Genomic DNA, 19,019 nt, shown 5'->3' on the forward strand with positions numbered 1-19,019 from the left:
CCCTAAATCAAAGTCCAAACTCTATTCAATCCTCAAGAAAAATCCTAATGAGGACCACATATTTCTTTAGCCTAAAAGATAAAATCACTCATAAAACATGAAAAAGATGACTGGTACCTCTCAATGCATTACAATTAAAAAAAAAGAAAAAGAAATGAAAGGAACTGCCACAATAGATGGGAAGACAGTAACTCCAATGTTGAATGTTAAAAAGTCATGGATCAAGAGTGTGTGGTTCTCCTTTCATTGTGCAAACAATATCAAAAACTCAAAAACATGACTACCCTTGTGGGCAGAGCAACATGTGGGCAATTGCCTACACAAACAAATAAAAATCTCTTATCTACATATTAGTTAACCCCAAATTTTTGTATAAAATGTCTCTCAAATATATGGCGAGTGCCTCTTAGCTAAATATGTCTGGCTCCGCCACTGAAGACCCCTCGAGATGGAAATTTAAACATGTGAGATTGCTTTTCGGGTGGGCAAGCAAGAAACCCTAATCCTCATAAAGTTGGTCTCATCTGGTTCTCCACCAAACTCATGTTCATTGAGGATAAAGCTGTCAGCTTCATGGAAACACTGATATTTCATTGAAAAGTCTCTAGACCTCCTTATCAAGTTGGGCAATTTCCAAATCATGTACCAAACGATGGACCGTTCTTGTGTAAAATCACAATGCATTTGGGTAGGTGGTTGTGTCAACAGTCACCACCCTTGCCATCTCTGTCATATGCATATATGTGGATATGCACAACAACATGATATAAAATGTGCAGTATGTTATGAACATTAACATCAAGATCATGACATTTTAAAATGTTTCTCATATGATTGAAACCACATGTATTAATAAAATAGATGAAAGAGAGAGAGAGAGATTGTAGTCATCAGGGGTGAAATCATTATTTGTTGGAAGATTGTTCTCGAGAAGTGGTTTACGTGCACCCGCACTCCACGGTGCACCGCCCTCGATACACATGCATTTACCTTACCCACTTCCAGGGGTACGTGTCAAGCGCACAAGCCTATGCACGATGCTGAAGTGCCTAGGCATGTGCATATAACTAGCTTCAACCCGACAGTATGCTTTTTTCTTCTCATTTTCTTTCTCCCCCATCCAAACACATTCTTAACCTTTCCTTTAAAAGTAGCAATCCAAACACATGAATGTTTTCTGTTCACTTCTTTTCCCTCCATTTCCTTCCAACCATAGCATAAAAGGGCCAAGACCAATTACTGAAATGAAACTTATTATTTATAACATGGTTGAACATATGTTAAACATTATTGGATTAATGAAGTTCACAATGCAAACTAATGCACATGAAATTTTTTTAGTGAAGGTGTTTTAGTGATTTTATTATAGTCACCAAACTTGTTTTTTTTTTTTATGGATGGGGGCCAATTTATTATTGAGAAAGAATAGCGAATACAAAAAGCGAAAGAACGAAAAAGTCCAAAACTGTACAACGAGCGCTCACTATGCTGCGGCAGTCATACCACCTCTACTTAGTCTATTATCATCTCTACCTCTCAATGGGGGAGGCAGAAAAATTGGCTGGAAGGGCACTTAATTATAAACAATTATATATGAAAGAAAACCTATATATGTATATCCAACACATTATCATGAACATCCTTATTCCTAGAAGTCCATATTTTCCATATGACTATATGGAAACACAATATCCAACATTTGTGAAATTCTTTACAAGAAAATCTTTTTCTAATCAGTCATTGAAGAACAACACAGAAATCAGATTTGGCAGTCCAGACAGTATAGACAGTTAAAAAGAAGATGTTTTCGGTCCTCTACGGTTTTATGACAGAGAACACAACTAGGAGCTAACTCAAAGCCAAACCATTGCAATCTGGTCTCAGTTTGCAACCTCCCTAAACTAGTAATATGTGCAAACCAAGAGGCTTGAGTAGGGTTAATCCATCTCCATCTTCGCCATGAGCAGAGCCAGAAATTTTTCATGAAAAGGGCCGAATTAAAGTTTCCAAATTTTGACATGGGCCGAAATATCATTTTTTAAAATTTTTATATAAGACAAATGAAAATTTTTAAAATTTACATGTAATTTTTAAATTTTTTTGAGGTGGGGTCAGGGCCCTTACAAGCCAGGCCCTACCCTAGCCCCGCCCCTGATCTTAGCCAATTAACAACACGGACCTTCAACCGAGTATGCTGCCAATTTTGCCTTCTACTATTGATTGACTAGCTGACCATTACTAGTCCAAATCAAAATATCCCTGCCATCATTAGACTGACTTCAATAGCACACTATTACCCTAGGATTGTAAGCCAACTTTAAGTTAGTGAAATATAACTTCAATTAGCATCACCGAGCTACTTGTTTGGCTAGGGTGGGCTACTGCCCATGCCAGCCCATCAAAGAACTCATTATAATGTCTAAACATTACATTGCTCTGACTCTAATATTATACGCAGTGCTCACAACAAATTTGTATAACCAACAGAAGTGCTCCACGGCCAGTGTCGGAGCCAAGACTTTTTGTCAGTGGGGCAGTTGTGTAGGTGACATAACTTTGGTGTTGACACTGCATATAAATTTGGAGTCATAACAATGTGAAGTTAATACGTTATAATGAAATTTTTGATGGGCTAGCATGAGCAGTTGCCTACCCCAGCCAACAAGTAGCTCCGCTAAAAAGTCTGAGCTCCGCCACTGTGGGAAACTAAGGTCATCTTTTACCAAGGGTGCAAAACTTTGGGGTACTTTTAATGACATAGAAAAGGTAGGTGTGCTTTTGTATACCGCCAAATTTTTTAGGTGAGTTTTTCAAAAGCAACCGCGTATGCAAGAACAGATGGCAATGACTACGAGAAGATGGTATGGCGATAAATGGCTAAAAATGTGCTATTTAAGCATAAACAAGTAGTGGAGATGCTGGTGGGGATGTCTAAATATGTAGAAACCAACAAAATAAAGAATAATACTCCTGCAATTAAAGACTGTAGCAGCTTGATGTTCTGTCATTAACATGTTGACGTTTACTAGTTGTCCTTAGCAGATGAGTAATTTACTTGGAAGAAAAGCACGATCAGAACTCTTCAATGAAATGAAAGAACAAAGTGATTCAGATAAGAACAAGAACATATTCCTCCATCTAAGAAGTTTTTTTTGTTTTTGTTTTTTTCTTTTGGGGGTGGAGGATGGGGGAAAGGAATTACTTCAGCTAGAAGGAATTCTGATTGCTAAGACACTGGAAGCAGAATCTATCATGAATCCGAGTTCATATGTTCAGTGTGGCGGAGTCAGGATTTTTTGGTAGAGGGGCACTAGAGCCACCAACTTAGATTGGGTGTAGGCACAACCTATGACTAGACTTGAGTCCGACCTCAATCACAATGAGATTTTGGAAGGTCTTGCGTGGGCAGTGGCCCACACCGATCCCCGTGTAGCTTCACTATTGCCTGTGTTTTTCTACACTAGATTGAGACAGACAAGAATATTAATGGAGTGTTTGGATGACACCAAAAAGGAGAATAACTTGGTTCTTCCCTCCTATTCACAAAAAAGAGTTTTAGATGTGTCATTCAAACATGCAAACCAATTTAAAAAAACAAATTCAAAAAACAATTTTTTTTATAAAACTATTTTTTTAAAACAGCTTTTTATGGGGGTATCATTCAAACACATTAAAATTTTCAAATTTTTATCATTCAAGAGTTTTCCATTTTTGGTATCAATTTATTTGTATTTAACATGGTCCAAAACCCCACATTCCACATTCTCTATGTTGCCATACAATTGCCCTGGTGTATCATAGCTGGTTTGATTAGCGGACTATGAAAATTCGGTCGTCAAGCTGATGTTTGTCGGTGTTGTACTATTGACTGCAAACAAGGGGTGCACGACGCTTAGTTGATGGGTATCCCTCTGCCCACAAAAGCGTTAAAGCAGTCCTAGACCCTGAAGGTAAAAAAAAGAAGGGGAGCGATTTCGATCTCTTTGATGTATGAAGATAGGGACCGGATTTGAGTTGGGTGTATTTGTTAAAATATCTTATTTTCTAGGATTAAATTCAGGAAAAAAGTTTATACTATATTTAAATCTGGTTTTTAAATTCACATATGAATCCATGATAGATCTCACTTTTGGATTAAAATTTAAATAGGAATCTAACTTTTAACTTTTGAAGAACTAATTGTCAAAATGTATGAATGTTAGATACATGATATTTATCTAAAACTAAATTGAATGACCTTTCCTATCTGAACCCCAGTCCTTTCACATCACTATTTGATCATTTCGGTCTTGATAATCATCACAACACCATCTCACTTAATCAATCAATCAATCAACTTAACAACAAACTTGAACTGTAAAAAATCTAAGATATGAAAATTAGAACGATCATGATGACAAGTGGCATCATTTAAATCATAAAATCCCTGTTGCACCATGGCCGATTCACGCCGATCTTCATGGCTCTCACTTTTCTGTTGTCTCTACAGTTGACAAACCAAACCCATGACTCGAACCCCAGATCAACACATGACCGAGGGTCAGTGAGTTGACTCATTTACTCGGTCAAGTTTTAAAATAACTTGAACTGGCTGAGTCAGGGGTGAGTTGGGCTGAGTCAAGGGCGAGTCAGGGGCAAGCCGGACCAACCTTGACTCGTGGCCAGGTTTTCAAGCGATCGAGATTCCCAAGCCAACTTCGCGACTCAGCCAACTATGATTGTCTCTATGCAATGCCTGGCTGGCCGATCCATGCCACAAACTTCAAGGTCATGTTTGGTTAGACAAAATGTTTCCAAATTTGCAAATAAAGAAAACTTAGATATGTATTTGAAAGGAAAGACATTCTTTGGACAAAAATAAGTCATGATCTGCTAAGTAGAACCACCGAAGACAAAGGAAAAACAAGAAATTTATATTACATATAAGGAAAAACGACGCCTCATTTGTGTTCTTCTTTCCCTTCCTTCTTCTTAAAAGTTTATCAAAACTGAAGAGAACCAATCATTTGAGAAATTAACCGGCAATTGTTCCAAGAAGTAAGAACAAGAATTTAACAAAACTCTACTCCATGAAGTGCCCATTGTTCCAGAGTAAGGATGTCAATAGATTGAATTTGAATCAGATATATTATTAACTGTATCTGTATTTTTTTAATATTCAATGTTCAGATTTGAATTCGGATAGAATATAAACCAAAAAGACAAATCTGAATCCGAATCCAAAATCCAATTTTATAGTCTGAATCGGATCCGCATCCGATTTTTAAGTTGACATCTGAATTCAAATCTGCATTTTGAATCAAATCTGGCCAATTTCTGAGAATATAAGGGTGTTTGATGTATGTTATTTGTTTAAAACTAAATCTGATTCGAAATCCAATCAAATATTTATGTTTATCTGAATCTGAATCCGAATCCACCCGAATGCCATTTCTTATATTTGAATCTGATCCGTTTCTCAATCAGATATTAAAACTTTTTTTGATATCTGATTTTTTCAAAAAAGTTTGGTAACTTATACGACCCAAATCAGATATATTGACATCCCTCGTCTAGATCGATGACACTCTTGCTAAAATAATAGAACAAAGATATACATTACATGACCAGCTTTAACTACAAAAATGGGGGCTGGCTCGTGGACGCACTGAGACATTTTATTCTTACCAAAAAGGTTGTCCCACTTAGAATCAATTCCCTTGGTGCTATATGGAATCTGCTGCGACCTAATTTGTCTATAGAAAAATAACAAAAGCTTTGTCTACCCGCAAAATTCTGTCCACTATAATTAGGTGAATTCGATAAGCTCGGATCTAATCTGAAATCCCTGCTGCCTGGGACCCATTGTTTAAAACTAACTAACAGGGGACTTCAGTTGCTTGGATCTCAGATCCATGTTGTTGGATTTCAGATCCACTATTATGAGATTCTCAATGATTAGAGATCACTTGAGATCTCATGCCTAGTACTCAAACTCAGGGGCAGAGCGATTTTTTTTTTCAGAGGCGAGCCAAACGGTTCAACAAAGTTATTCGAGTAGAGTCAAACTAAACCGAATCCAAAAAATACATTACACAACTAAAAATTTTCAAGTTTTTTAATGTATTTTTTTTTCATTAGCTGGGGTGGGGCCACGACGTAGGCGCCCCTCCCTCCACCCCTGCCAAAACTACTTGGTGATGGGGAGGACATTCCCACTACTCGAGTGAAGGCCGAAGTTTCCTTCCTTTCCCTCATCCCTCCTAGGTTCAGGACTGCTTAACAAGCTCTCTGAGCATTGAAGCACTTGAGAAATTCAAGATCAGTATTCCTAGTGCATTTGGTGGCACAAACTGAATTGTTTCAAGCAGCTCTTTAATCTTTAAGTGTTTCATATCCACCTGAATTACAAGATGCAAAGAAGAGAAAAGCTTGGCTTTTGGAAGAAATTGTTCATGAGTTGTATCTTCCTCACCCCAAGTTGTACGGACAGAGCCACATATGGGCTGGTGTGGGCAGTTGCCCACACCAGCACCTCAATATTTAGTCTATTATGCATAACCCTCAACTGACAAGCTGTATATATATATGTATATATATATATAAAACTTGTGCCTTAAGGCTGTACATGAGTGGAGCTCGAGATATATGTATATATATATATATATATATATATATATATAACTTGTGCCTTAAGGCTTAAGGCTGTACAATGAGTGGAGACACTCGAGCTCGACTTATTTATTGAATGAATTGAGTTTGGGATAACGATTAAAGTCGATAAATAAAATGATTTGAGCTTAAGTTGTACACGGACGATTCATACAACTAAGCTTGATTAAGCGCATTAAAAACCTACCTAAAATATGTGTTCCACGTTCGTCACATAAAATGTGGCCACTAGTGCAATGAACACGCAAGGGCAATCTGTTCAGAGATAAAGCTTGATCTTGACTAGGCCGAGCTCGAGCTTTCTTGAGCTCCATCGATCTGAGCTCGAGCTGGATGCTAGCAATGGCTCCAGCCTCTCCAGCCCTATAAGTTTAAGGACCACCTTTTTACGTACAAGTATATATATCCAACAATATAGATATATAGTACTCGTTAAGAGAAGCAAAAAAAATAGGGAAATATGAACGAAAACACTTCCTTGATTTCGAAATATATTTTGTTTGATCGTTAACTTTCTTTAAGAAGAACAATGAACAATTAAATATCAGGGTTAGCTAAGGGAATAATATTTTCCAGCTAAAAACTCTTTCATCAATGCAAAAATCAAGAAAAATTTAATGCATCGTTGCTTTGATTGAATGGCTTCGTTGTTGAACTTTTGGGGTCCATGACTGTTTTATTGTGTCTGAGGGTGACACCCAGTAGCTGAGCTACATATAGGCTGGCATAGGCACACACCAGAAACAAAATTTTTATTTTACATATTTTTACGTAGACGTCTTACAATTATTTACTTATTTATATATGTTGTGCCCCTTCAAAAATGAAAATTTCAGCAACAAAATTTTTATTTTATATATTTTTACGTAGATGTGTTACAATTATTTACTTATTTATATATGTTGTGCCTCTTCAAAAATGAAAATTTTTACAAGAGTGCTCTATGACAAAAAAATTCTGGTTTCGCCACTGATGACACCCCGCTATACTTCAACTTGCATATCGGTGCCTTTTTTATTTTACAGTGAATTGATGACACATGAGTTTGATACGAAAATCGGCCGTCTACCAACCCTGCCTCAAGCATTACACCAATGGAAACAATATCATGACATCCCTAAATTATGGTGATGACCTACCTAATTTCCGTACTGTGGTTCAAGTCATGGGGTCGTTAGCGTGATTGAAGGGCCTCTTTATTCTTTTTCTTCTTCCATTAGGTTGCCTTTTTCTTCTTCCATTAGGTTGCCTTAGTTTGACTAGCTGAAGTCTTTCCTTTCATTTTTAAAGTTTACATCATTTTGTTGAACAATACATTACAAAAGAGAGAAAAAGATTCAACAATTTTGGCAAATTTACAAAAGGTCACCGAACTTTATCTAAATTAGGGTACAAACCAGCTGGATGTAGTTTTAGCGCGTTGAATTTTCTATAGTACTACTAATGGGGCTAGTTTAGATCAGATACAAATAGGGATGTTAACAGATCAGATTCAGATTTGATACATCATTAATCATATCTATTTTTTCGAATATTCACATATTCATATTCGAATTCGGATTCAAATTCGAATAAGGAAAAGTCATATCTGAATCTGAATCCAAAATCCAATTTTGCAATCCAAATCAGATCCAAATCCGATTTTTATATTTATATCCAAATCCAAATCCAAATTTTAAACCAGATTTTGCCAATTTTCAAAATTTAATAGCATTAGATACAAGATATGTGTCTAAAAATGAATCCAGTCTGAATCTATATTCGAATCCGATTGGATATTTAATATATCTAAATTCGATCGGATGCCATTTATTAAATCTGAACCCGATCTGATTCTTAATCAGATATTAACTTTTTTTTTTCATATCTGATTTCTTTGGATCGGTGTGGTCGGATATCCGATTCAAATTGAATATATTGACATCCATAGATACAACTATTATCATATTGAACTATCTGAATCAAAATTGCATTTGCATTTGAATAAGAAAGTCCAGGTTTCTATTTATGTGCACGTAACTGCGTCCAATTAGTCATTGGATATGATATTTCATATTGAATCCTACTTTTGAATTCAAACTATATTCGAGTCACTGTTGAACACATGAATTGCGGTCAAATGTAGTGCATTGAGTTGTAATTCTTCAAAGATTGGGTGGGACTTGTAGATCTTCCAGATTTTATGCTGTTCTATTGGACTCTAATATTGCATTTTTTCTATTGCAGAGACACAAAAGTTAAGCGCATAGTGCCTTCCTGACTTTTCAATGACCATCACGTAAATATACATATTGACATATTAGTGCTTCTCATCAACTATGATTTATACATGTGGGCCTCTCTCACAGTCACCAAAATTTCTAACTCGCCAAAGAACTCAATAGCTGAAAGTCTCCCAAGTTTTTGGATCGCCTATATTTTTAGGGATCTTTATCATGATGAACATATCGACACAGTGAAGTTTTTTTTTGGTATAATACGATGAGCTTGAAAAAAGGAAAAATATGATGAATTTTTAAAAACTAAAAAATAGAGAAAAATAAAACAAATGAAAAACTGATAACACAAACACCAAAAATATAGATTTGCATCAAGTAAAAAAATAGAAAATGAAAAAAATTGTTTGGCATTACAAAAATGACAAAAGTGAAAAAAAAATGCGTTAAAAACACGTTTTTTTTCTCGAAAAAACAAAAAAAGTTTTCTGTGACTATGATTGCAAAGTTCTGAATCGAGTCCTGTGAGATCCTTTAAGCTTCTCATATTCCTTCGTAAAGCTCTAAATCTTGGAACAGAGGGGAGAACAAGACCGCTAGTTGGAAACATCCCACTGCCATATAGAAAACCAGATTCTCTGCAACTACACAGCAGCTATTCTTTTTGTTGAAGTACAGGTAGAGATCTGTCTAAGCCCCACTATCCCTCCCTCATAGAAGAGCCAAAAACTTAAAGAATTTGCCGACTACCAAGCATCTGCCTGGTTGTGCTTAAGGACAAAACCTCCTCAGTGGAGTGTTTCCCACTTCCACCATTCCATAAGAATCTCAACACCATCAAAATGAAAGAGGCATAATTCTGCAGGTTTACTTCTTTTCTATATCAATGGAGATCTGCCTAACCTTGTATATACATATATATATGAACGTCAAGAATATGCCGACCAACCTAACAAGAGGACAAATAAAATATAAGTGGTAGTCCTCGCTACCAAACTCTTGAGAGCATGCTGTCTTCCTTTTTGCAGCCAGAAGTGAGATCAGTCCATAATCCCCAACTAAAGATGCCAATAAAAATAATCAAAACCGACCGTGGAGCATCATCACCTTAGCTTTATAATCAAGCGAGCGTGTAGCCAGCCATGTGCCTTTGTTTCCTAAAGCTTGACAAAGCAAAGCTTCACCTATCATGATTCCTGCATTTGCCATCATCCCATTGGCATCTTCCCCAAGAACCAATATTTTTATAATGGGCTTAGTTCGCCCTAATTCCTGGACAAACTTACAGTTTCTCTGGGTTGCTGTGGTCTCTAATGAATGATTTGGACCCGCCACCAACTCATATAATTAAGCCCTCATCCCCCTCATCTGTACTGCCAAGAAAGTGCTTGAAAGAGAGTGCAGATAGAGCCTGTCTTCTGGAGGAGACATGATCAAGCTGAGGTCGAGGAGGTTCTGGAGGTGCAGCTCCAAGCTTTCTGAGGGAGTCAGTGATGATGGAGCTGCTGATATTGAGTGGGAGCTGAGGCCAGGAGGGATGTTGGTTCAGAAGAGGGAGAATGGTGGAGGCCAAGATGGCAAGCTTATCCGGGTTCGAGTTTCGTCGGTATCTGATTCCCATGAAATCACCATTGGAGCAAATGCAACATTTGGTGAGTTGGGTGTTTCTCATTTGCCTTGGTTTGATTCAGAAACACTGCTCATCTTCAATCTGAATCCAATTCTTTTCCATGTCCTTGGCTGTGTCCTGTGACAAGTCTCATTCATTGAGACTCTTTAGTGCCCTCAAGCTAAACTCAACCCATCTGCCTAGGATTCTGAGCTTCAGACCTTTCATGAGTTCAACAACCAAGAACATAACTCTATTCACTAGGCTTCAGACTAATCCTAGCTTGCTAATCTATGAAAAGAAAAACTTTGGCTTTTGACATAGAATCATATATCACTGTTCTAATTGTATTGGGTCATTTTTTCATTCCTGTCCTGTCACAAAGATACTCACTCCTATTTACTACTACTGCTCTTAATTAGTGATGTATTCCCATTGGAAGAGCTAAAGAGTTAGGGGGTCGATCTTGTGGACATCTTCTTGTTATTCATATGGTGAATTTGTCATTTGGTACTTGCAGGTGAGATGAAGATGATGCTGTCTATGATCACTGGCTTGGAGCCCCAAGAGCAAAGGCTGCTGTTCAAAGGGAAGGAGAGGGAAGACCATGATTTCCTGCACATGGTTGGGGTCAAGCACATGGACAAGGTCTTGCTCTTGGAAGACCCTGCCAGCAAGGAGATGAAACTGCAGGACCTGAGAAGGGCCAAAGCGCCTGAGAAATGTTGCCAAGCAATTGCTGTTTGACAGCAAACCTAATGTGACAAACTTGTGAAAATTTTCCTTCACCATACAAACAAGAGTTGGATTGCTTTTACAGTAAAAGAAACTGACTGTTTTTTCTTTTCCTTCTTTTTTTTATTTTGGATGTTTTTCTTGTTTGTTGTGATTATGTGAGTGAACAGTTGCTTAATACCTTAAAAGATCATAGAGAATGGATAAAAAAAGAAGGGCATTGAGTTTTTTTGCGTTGTATACTCTTGAAGAAGGCTGAAAAATTGAGAACCAGAAGTTTCACATAATTTCTAAGATTAGCTCACACCTTTCGGGTAAGGGATGTATACCCACCACCCGGTTGACGGTCGAAACTCCCACCCAACCCCTCATCCTTTTCTGGTACAGGGCTTGCTTTTGGTGCCGTAGAATACTGTCCATGTTGTGCTTTAACTTGGGCAGCAGTGACCCCATTTGCAACATAGAGAGTTGATGCTTTCGGGATTCGAAACCCCTTGAGCAGACACCACCGAGATTATAACCATTGACTTGTAGACTAATAGCGGCCGATCCAACCAGTTGTGCCGCACCCCTTGGGGCTCACCCTAAGATTCCAAACATAAAAAAACTGATTAATAAATCCAATTTCTCAACCGGCAGTTAACGTTTTCTACCAAAGCAAAAAGGGCTAAAAGATTGTCGACCTTGGCGGGGTTTGAATTTAAGACCTTCAAGTTGACTGGATGAACAATATCCAAAATCCACACCTTTAACCCATTTCATATTCATCAAGAATACTTTTTGCGAATTAATTTTGTATAATCTTTAATGCTACAAAGGCATTACTGAAAACAGTTCTGATCAAAACTGATTTCATTATTAACATTTTTTTTTTCAAATAGGATGTCTACAACAGAAATCTTCATTATCATTTTTCATGTTAATATTATAACATTAATTTATGATTATTTTCATGTTTGCAAAACTAACTGTTAATAAGCATCAATTCTTAGAAGGGATTTTAAATATGAAATAGAAACGAGAAAAACCAAAAACCTGGAACCAAACTCAACCCCATTCGCTGCTCTATAATGGAAAAATATATAAATATATAATAAATAAATACATATATATTATCGGCCCAAGTTAAGGCCAAGTGCTACTTCCTAAAGTGGCAAGCTATAATGATATATTTGTGATTTTGGAAAAAAAAAGTTACCTGTTATAATTTATAAAAGAATTATTTGACCTCTTTAAAAATTTTGAAAAATATAATTCGACCCGGCAAGAAATTTAGAAAATGTAGTTGGGCCCTTCTACTAAGAAATTTCCAAACTCTTCATGGCAGACAGCACCAATTGCTTGCATCAGATTCTAACTGAAGTATGAAACCAAATATATAATTGAATGCAAGTCCAAAATATAAGTGTCATACCAGATCTGAAAAGCAAGTGATCAAAAGTTGAGATTGAGTTAGAAAATTGAAATCCTAACCGGATCTGAATTAGTAAATACCAGTGCAACCGCAGATTCATATCCATGTGAAACACCCAGTTGAGAGCGGGCCAGTACCTAATTTCTAGTTTGAGCCCAGACTCGAGTCAAGTTGAGTTGCGTCGAGTCGAGTCGAGCTAAGTCGAGTCGAGTCGAGCTGAGTCGAGCTAAGTCGACTCGATGCTCACTCGAGTCGAGTTGAGCTCATGCCAGTTCTACCTGATGTCGAGGCTTAGCAACGACTAAAAAGTGGGTCCAAATTCCTGTCCACAAAGAGTGGACCCTGTGCCGTGATCCAACCCAGAGACAGCTGCCCTTCGTTGTGACTCGTGAGCAATAAGTGAACCTCGACTGCTTTTCAGGGAGTTGGGAAGTATAGTTTATGCGTTGTTTACCGGAACGACCGCATTTTGCTCGCCGCCGTAGATCCTCTGCTCATCAGATCTGTGCATCTCCGCCTCTCCACCACAGGTAACCATCTCTCTATCTCTCTCTCTCGATCTCGTCGCTGTTCGTTTGCCGTGAAGAGCAGCCACTTTTTTGTGTGCAGATCTGTGAAGGCGGAGGAGTGACGCTGGAAGAGTGAAGGCTTTTTGTGCAGGCCTGTGAGAGAAGGAGAGGCGGTCCTCTTCGCTGGTCCAGTCGTTATCGTTAGTTTTTGCAATCAGGTAAATCCTAATTTCTTCATTTTGTGCCTGTACTCTGCTCCTTCCCCTTTCCCGTTTCTCGATTCCTGCATTTCGCTCTTTTTTCTGCGATTCTTCTTTTGATTTTGAGTTGGAGAGCGCGGGGTTTGGTTCTCGGGTGTGGGGAATTTTAGAATTTTTGATCGGGTGGTTGAGTTGCTCTGAGTTGGTTCCTGGGGTTTTGCTTCACAAGTGTAGGTTTGGGGGTTGGTGGCAATGGGGCAATGGACTGTAACGGGGATGAGGCCGCTAGGGGGAAGGAGATAGCGGAGAAGACGCAGTCGAGGGTGCACCTCCTCCTCAGCAGCTTGCAGGCCGCGCACCGCGTAATACGCGAAGAACAGGCAGCTGTTCACTTAAGCCGTTCTTATGCAAAACTGTACCCGCTTCCCACCTATTCAATTTTAGGGAAATTTTAGAACAATTGCTTGCAGTTAACGGTTTCATGTCTTAGTAGGCTAGCAGCCATGATCGTGTTTTTAAGTTCATTTCTTATGTCTGACTTGACTTTGTCCTTGGTTTCCTGGGGGTTGCTATCGTTGATGAGCTCTTCTTTGTCGTCACCATGCTTTTTCTTTTCTGGTTCGACATTATCTCAATAAGTTATTTATGCTATCTACACACATTACCTAGAATTAAAAAGAAAGGAAAACAAAAGTATGTTGGCACACCTTACCTGAACCAATAGCATTTCTTTGGACCAAGAAGAGCAGGAACATAAAGCAATATGCAGCCCTTGAGCCCATCTCTGCAACGCTTGCCTCCTCAGCTATGCAGATGCAATCCCTGCTTGTCTAGTTAGGAACCCACATGAACTTCAGATGACCGTCCATTTTTAGATATTTTTAAGAGAGTGAAGTAAATTGGTAAAGTTGGTCCTGGGATTAGTCGTTTGGGGATAAGCGGCTGAGGGAGACAACAACGTTGGAAGAAGCACAAACCTGGAGTGAAGAGAAAGGAAGCAAAAAGATGGCCACAATGAAATAATAGCTAAGAAATGTTTGTCTTGTCACGGTGGATTCTGCAACTGGATGCCATTCTTCTCTTTCTTTTTCCAACTTTTCCATCCTTTTCTTTCATTTGATTTTAGTCTTTCTTTCCATTGTCGACCACCATGTGTACAAAAGTTAAAGGAAGAAAGGATCAAGCTGCAGATGTTGCTTTACTATTCTCTACCGAGTCAGATCTGATGGTTCTCTCAACAGATTAATAAAGCTGAGATGACACGGTTCAGTTTAGAGAGGGCTAGAGAGATTCCAGTGAGTAGATGCTCTATGTGAGCAAATTGAGTTAAATTTAACTATGCAATAAATTTTAAGTTACGTCCAGAACAGGAAAATGTAAACATGAAACAAAAATTTTAATCGTTTACTGTATTATGCTTCCTGTTTATCTTGATGAACAGTTTCCGAAAAGCCACCTAATGTAGGATGTTTGGTAACTACGTTCAACTGCCTCTAAACGCATTCCTAACACCCAACTAACGTTTAAAATAACAATTTGTTCAATCTGCTTACACCAACAACCACGACCATCCTCCAATCATCTCTACTGAAAAGATTAAATAATTGAAGAGAGCATTTTTATCACTTGGACTGGACAAAGTTCGTGTGACTGAACGAAGTTAAGTCGATGGCAGAGTGATTCAATGATTTCAACGATAAACTTAACTAGTATTAAACAGATAATTGAATGATTTGATCGAGTTTCTAAGTTCATTTGTTATGTCTGACGTGACTTTGTCCTTGGTTTGCTGGGGGTTCCTATCGTCAATGAGCTCTTCTCTGTCGTCACCATGCTTTTCTCTTTCTGGTTCGACATTGGCTTATTAAGTTCTTCATGTTATCTACACATTAACTAGAATTAAAAAGCTCAAAAGGAAAACAAAAGGACATACACTTCAGTTCTTTTTGCAGTCTGGTCCTTGTTCAATGGGGAAGCTCAACAAGAAACCGTTTGTTTGGTTTTGGCCACCGATTGATTGAAATGCTTTATGTTTTATTATTTGCATTGTTTGCAATTACAGGATTTTGCAGCCTAGTTTTCCGATTCGAAGACGAGGTTTTACACCCTTTGGCAGGTAAGCTTGCTAGCACTTTTCTGCTAGCCCAATATACATGATTGACTAGATCAAGTGTATCGTTTCCGAGAAAAGAACCCAACTCCCCTTTCTCTCTCTCTTTCCTCCTCGAATTAGGAGGATATTGAGTGGGGAGGAGGGAAAGCGCTTTCTGCCGCCTATTAATCGTCGCAATCAGATGGTTTTCGCGACCGCCGGAATGAATTCCGAGAAATTCCCATTCCTTACGAGGGCGAGGATCGTCAAGGCGTTCATCCTCTGCATCCCGCTCTCCGCCCTGCTCCTGGCACTCAGCTTGACCGCTGACTACCGCGGCAGAAGTTCGCTTGCCGCTGAGAAAGCGTCGTCTGACCTTCACATCCGCCGGAGCTACAAGTCCTACGACGAGTACGTGAACCGGCAAATGAGGAAGACGCTCGATCCGAAGCTCAGGCAGATCTGGACGACCCAGGATTGGATGCGGAAGGTGGAGGTGTTCTCCCAATTCTTCTCGCGTCTCCGGGACGAGGGGCTGCTTCGGAACGAGTCGAGGTGCCTCTGCGTTGGCGCCCGGGTGGGGCAGGAGGTGCAGGCGCTCCGGGACATCGGCGTGAATGACTCGGTGGGCATCGATCTCGTTCCCTTCCCGCCGCTCGTTCAGAAAGGGGACTTCCACGCGCAACCGTTCGCGAACGATACCTTCGACTTCGAGTTCTCAAACGTCTTCGACCACGCGCTCTACCCAGACCGGTTTGTCGGCGAGATCGAGCGGACGCTCAAGCCCGGCGGCATCTGCGTGCTCCACCTGATCATCCGCACGCGCGGCGACAAGTACTCCGCCAACGACCTCTTCAGCGTGCGGCCGTTGATCCACCTCTTCAAGCGATCGAAGGTCGTCCACGTACGTCAAGTCGACGGGTTCGGCCTCGATACGGAGGTTGTCTTGAGGAAAAAAGGCGGCCGATCGTCTTCTTGATTTTTCTTGCCTAGGAGGATTCGCTCTGTGCTTCTTCAACCAATCGCCACAAGGAAATGGTATTCTTTCTCCACGAATTCATTGAAGTTGTAATCTCTCAATTTCTGTCTTCGCCATTCGTTATGTTGTAGAAAATCATGAGAAAATACAAAATACAAAGCTTAATTGTCCCTGTTGAGCCATTGAAACTAAAAAGGAAGAATATGAAAGTGACAGCGTTGAACGGTTGCCGGCGGCATTCTTGGTATGGAGGAAAAGGCGACGGGGGAAGCAAGGGACTATTTGGTTGCATGAGGAAGAGTTTTGGGTTGTATTTATCTTTTATTCATTTCTTTTAATAAAACCAAATTCCTTCTACCGTTTGCCTTCAAATCAATAGGGAGCTAAAATAATCGTTTTCATCTTTTTATATTTCTAAGAATTGCAATCACAGTAATAAGAGAGGAACAGTGAAAGGGAAAAAAAAAAAAAACTCTTTTCCGCCAACGCCAGGACGCAACATTATAGTTTTACTTTCGTTACTCCTGGAAATTTTCCAGCGTAGATGGCCCCCATTTCCCTGACCTTTCGAGTCTGTTTCTTTTCTCTTCCTCGATCATTGCTTATGCAGCAGAGGCTCTCCTCTCCCCATCAAATTGCCAGCCATCACTGTAAAGCAGTTACTTCACTACGTAGTGACAAAGTGAATGAATCATGAGCATCACGACTTAACGGGGCTGGCGCGACCGGCGGGCTGGCCGGAAAAGGACTTCTCTGCAAAGATTCACTTATGCCTACTGTTGGTAGTGCCTGCTGGACGTCTCTTTTTCGCCGGAAAGGGCCGTCTTTTGCTTTGTATTTCAGATTGCAGGACCGCCTTTGTAAATGCGCCCCACTAGATTCCGAAGGCGATGCATCCATCTTTGGCGATGGTGAAAAACGACGATTGTTGATTATGCATTTTCAGGAACAGTGAATCAATGGGGAGAAATAGAAAAAAAGAGAAATGACAAAGAAGAAAAACACCAAAAGCTGGCGTCCGTCTGACAGAGGATCTCTGGAGCATTAGTACGAGCAGCTTTAATGGTGGTGGACGAGCGCGAGTTGGGTGCATGAAATTTTCGGCACCATGGAGTGTGTTCAACCCACTTCGAACCTTTTGTCATCAAGATGCAGCATCAGAGGTCTGTCCCCAAATTTTTTTTGTGCCCTATGAAAGGTTTATAATCCTCTTCAGTGATGAAACGGGGACGACGGCAAATTTGTGCAGCAAGATTAGCGATGCATGTGTGATTTGTCCATTCAATGTAGTAAAGGGACAGCTACTGGAAGTTCATTTAATTATCAGCGTTATTGATACTACTTTTTAGGTTTACAAACTAACTAATTCGTTTAGTTCACTATCTTACTCGTAGTTGCTTTTATTAGCGATGCAAATGGCTGTGAGATTCCTTTTCTCCGTTGTAATCTCACTAATTAACTGATTGTAGTAAACACCGCCGGATTTTACATTTCTCAGTTTCTCTATGGCAATATGGAGCAAATCTTAGCTAATGATCGTTATAATAGACAATTTTGATTTTCGCTCCACAAAAGTCTGATCGTCGATAGATGATCAATCTTACATAGTTCCAAGGATTCACACTAGCGATGTTTAGGGTTCTTAGCTGTAATGCTGGTCCACACACATATATATAGGATCTATTGAACTCATAATTCATTAGATACATTATTTGAATGTCAACTAAGTATCGTAAGTAAATGGATCCTGGTTGTTCAATCATTTGATAACCAGAGTCATTCTTTGATAAATGAACACTATGAGTTTGACTCATTAGAACTTGTTTGATCAATCTTTTTTTCTGTCATTAAGAATATATATATTTATTTATTTATTTATTTACCACGTAATCAATGGTTGCTTGATTATCATTACAGGAAGTAGTTACATTTGTTTAATATAATTCTTTAGATTTGGTCAATTCGATTTTCTTTGATTGAAAAATACAGTTGAATCGCGTATGCTTTTGAAGTCGTTCAAAGTTTTGTAGGTTTAGTCAGCTTGATTATGTTTGATCAGAATGTTGGTATGTAGCCAATATTAGTTTTGAACTCTTGCGGCGTCAAAGGCGAACACCAATACACAAATTGAAGCATAATGAAGGTGTCATCTCAAGGTACTGAAACCAAACATGGTACCCTCAAAGAATGAGAGAAAAGTGGATACTTCAGTTCTCAGCTAGGGGTAGGATGAATGCTTCTTATGCTAATCCAAAATTTAGCAAGTTCGTTATGATCTAACACCAAAATTGACATTGGATGCCATGACTTAGATATTTAACTGCATGTCATCGCTGTCAATTACTCGAAGTACTGGAATTGCATATGATTGGAGTATAAATTAAGCTTTATACTCCTTATTTACGAAGTTCTTTTCAAGAGATTGATAACATTATGAGATATTACAAAAATTTATGTTGTATTCAAGTCCTTCCCGCAAATTATTTGAAGTTCAGATTAGTGAAACCATTGATAGACAATATTAATATAAAAAATAAGATAAATATGAAGTTCTATTAGTAATAGTTTGAAATATTGTTAGCAATTACATTATATATAACTGTCACAAAGTTTA

The 19,019-nt window shown here is 38.9% G+C and overlaps 2 protein-coding genes across 5 annotated transcripts; both read left to right on the forward strand.

Moving 5' to 3' along the window:
* Window positions 1–10,058: 10,058 nt before the first annotated feature.
* On the forward strand, window positions 10,059–11,439 carry LOC116248062 (BAG family molecular chaperone regulator 2-like). Its single transcript, XM_031620644.2, has 2 exons — window positions 10,059–10,519; window positions 10,997–11,439. The coding sequence occupies exons 1-2, from the start codon at window positions 10,297–10,299 to the stop codon at window positions 11,221–11,223; spliced, it is 450 nt and encodes a 149-aa protein (XP_031476504.1). The 5' UTR covers window positions 10,059–10,296; the 3' UTR covers window positions 11,224–11,439.
* A 1,591-nt stretch (window positions 11,440–13,030) lies between these two features.
* On the forward strand, window positions 13,031–17,736 carry LOC116248061 (uncharacterized). 4 transcript variants are annotated; one of them, XR_004170957.2, is made up of 6 exons: window positions 13,076–13,155; window positions 13,235–13,352; window positions 13,569–13,749; window positions 15,397–15,450; window positions 15,568–16,464; window positions 17,019–17,736. XR_004170957.2 is itself a non-coding variant. In XM_031620642.2 (5 exons), the coding sequence occupies exons 3-5, from the start codon at window positions 13,595–13,597 to the stop codon at window positions 16,403–16,405; spliced, it is 1,047 nt and encodes a 348-aa protein (XP_031476502.1). In that variant the 5' UTR covers window positions 13,031–13,155; window positions 13,235–13,352; window positions 13,569–13,594; the 3' UTR covers window positions 16,406–16,575. The 4 variants fall into 4 exon arrangements, 2 of the variants coding, with proteins under 2 accessions (XP_031476502.1, XP_031476503.1); XR_004170956.2 differs by having other exon boundaries at window positions 13,077–13,155; window positions 17,016–17,736; XM_031620642.2 differs by lacking the exon at window positions 17,019–17,736 and having other exon boundaries at window positions 13,031–13,155; window positions 15,568–16,575.
* Window positions 17,737–19,019: the final 1,283 nt, after the last annotated feature.

Source organism: Nymphaea colorata, chromosome 2, assembly GCF_008831285.2.
Source record: "Nymphaea colorata isolate Beijing-Zhang1983 chromosome 2, ASM883128v2, whole genome shotgun sequence".
NCBI lineage: Eukaryota > Viridiplantae > Streptophyta > Magnoliopsida > Nymphaeales > Nymphaeaceae > Nymphaea > Nymphaea colorata.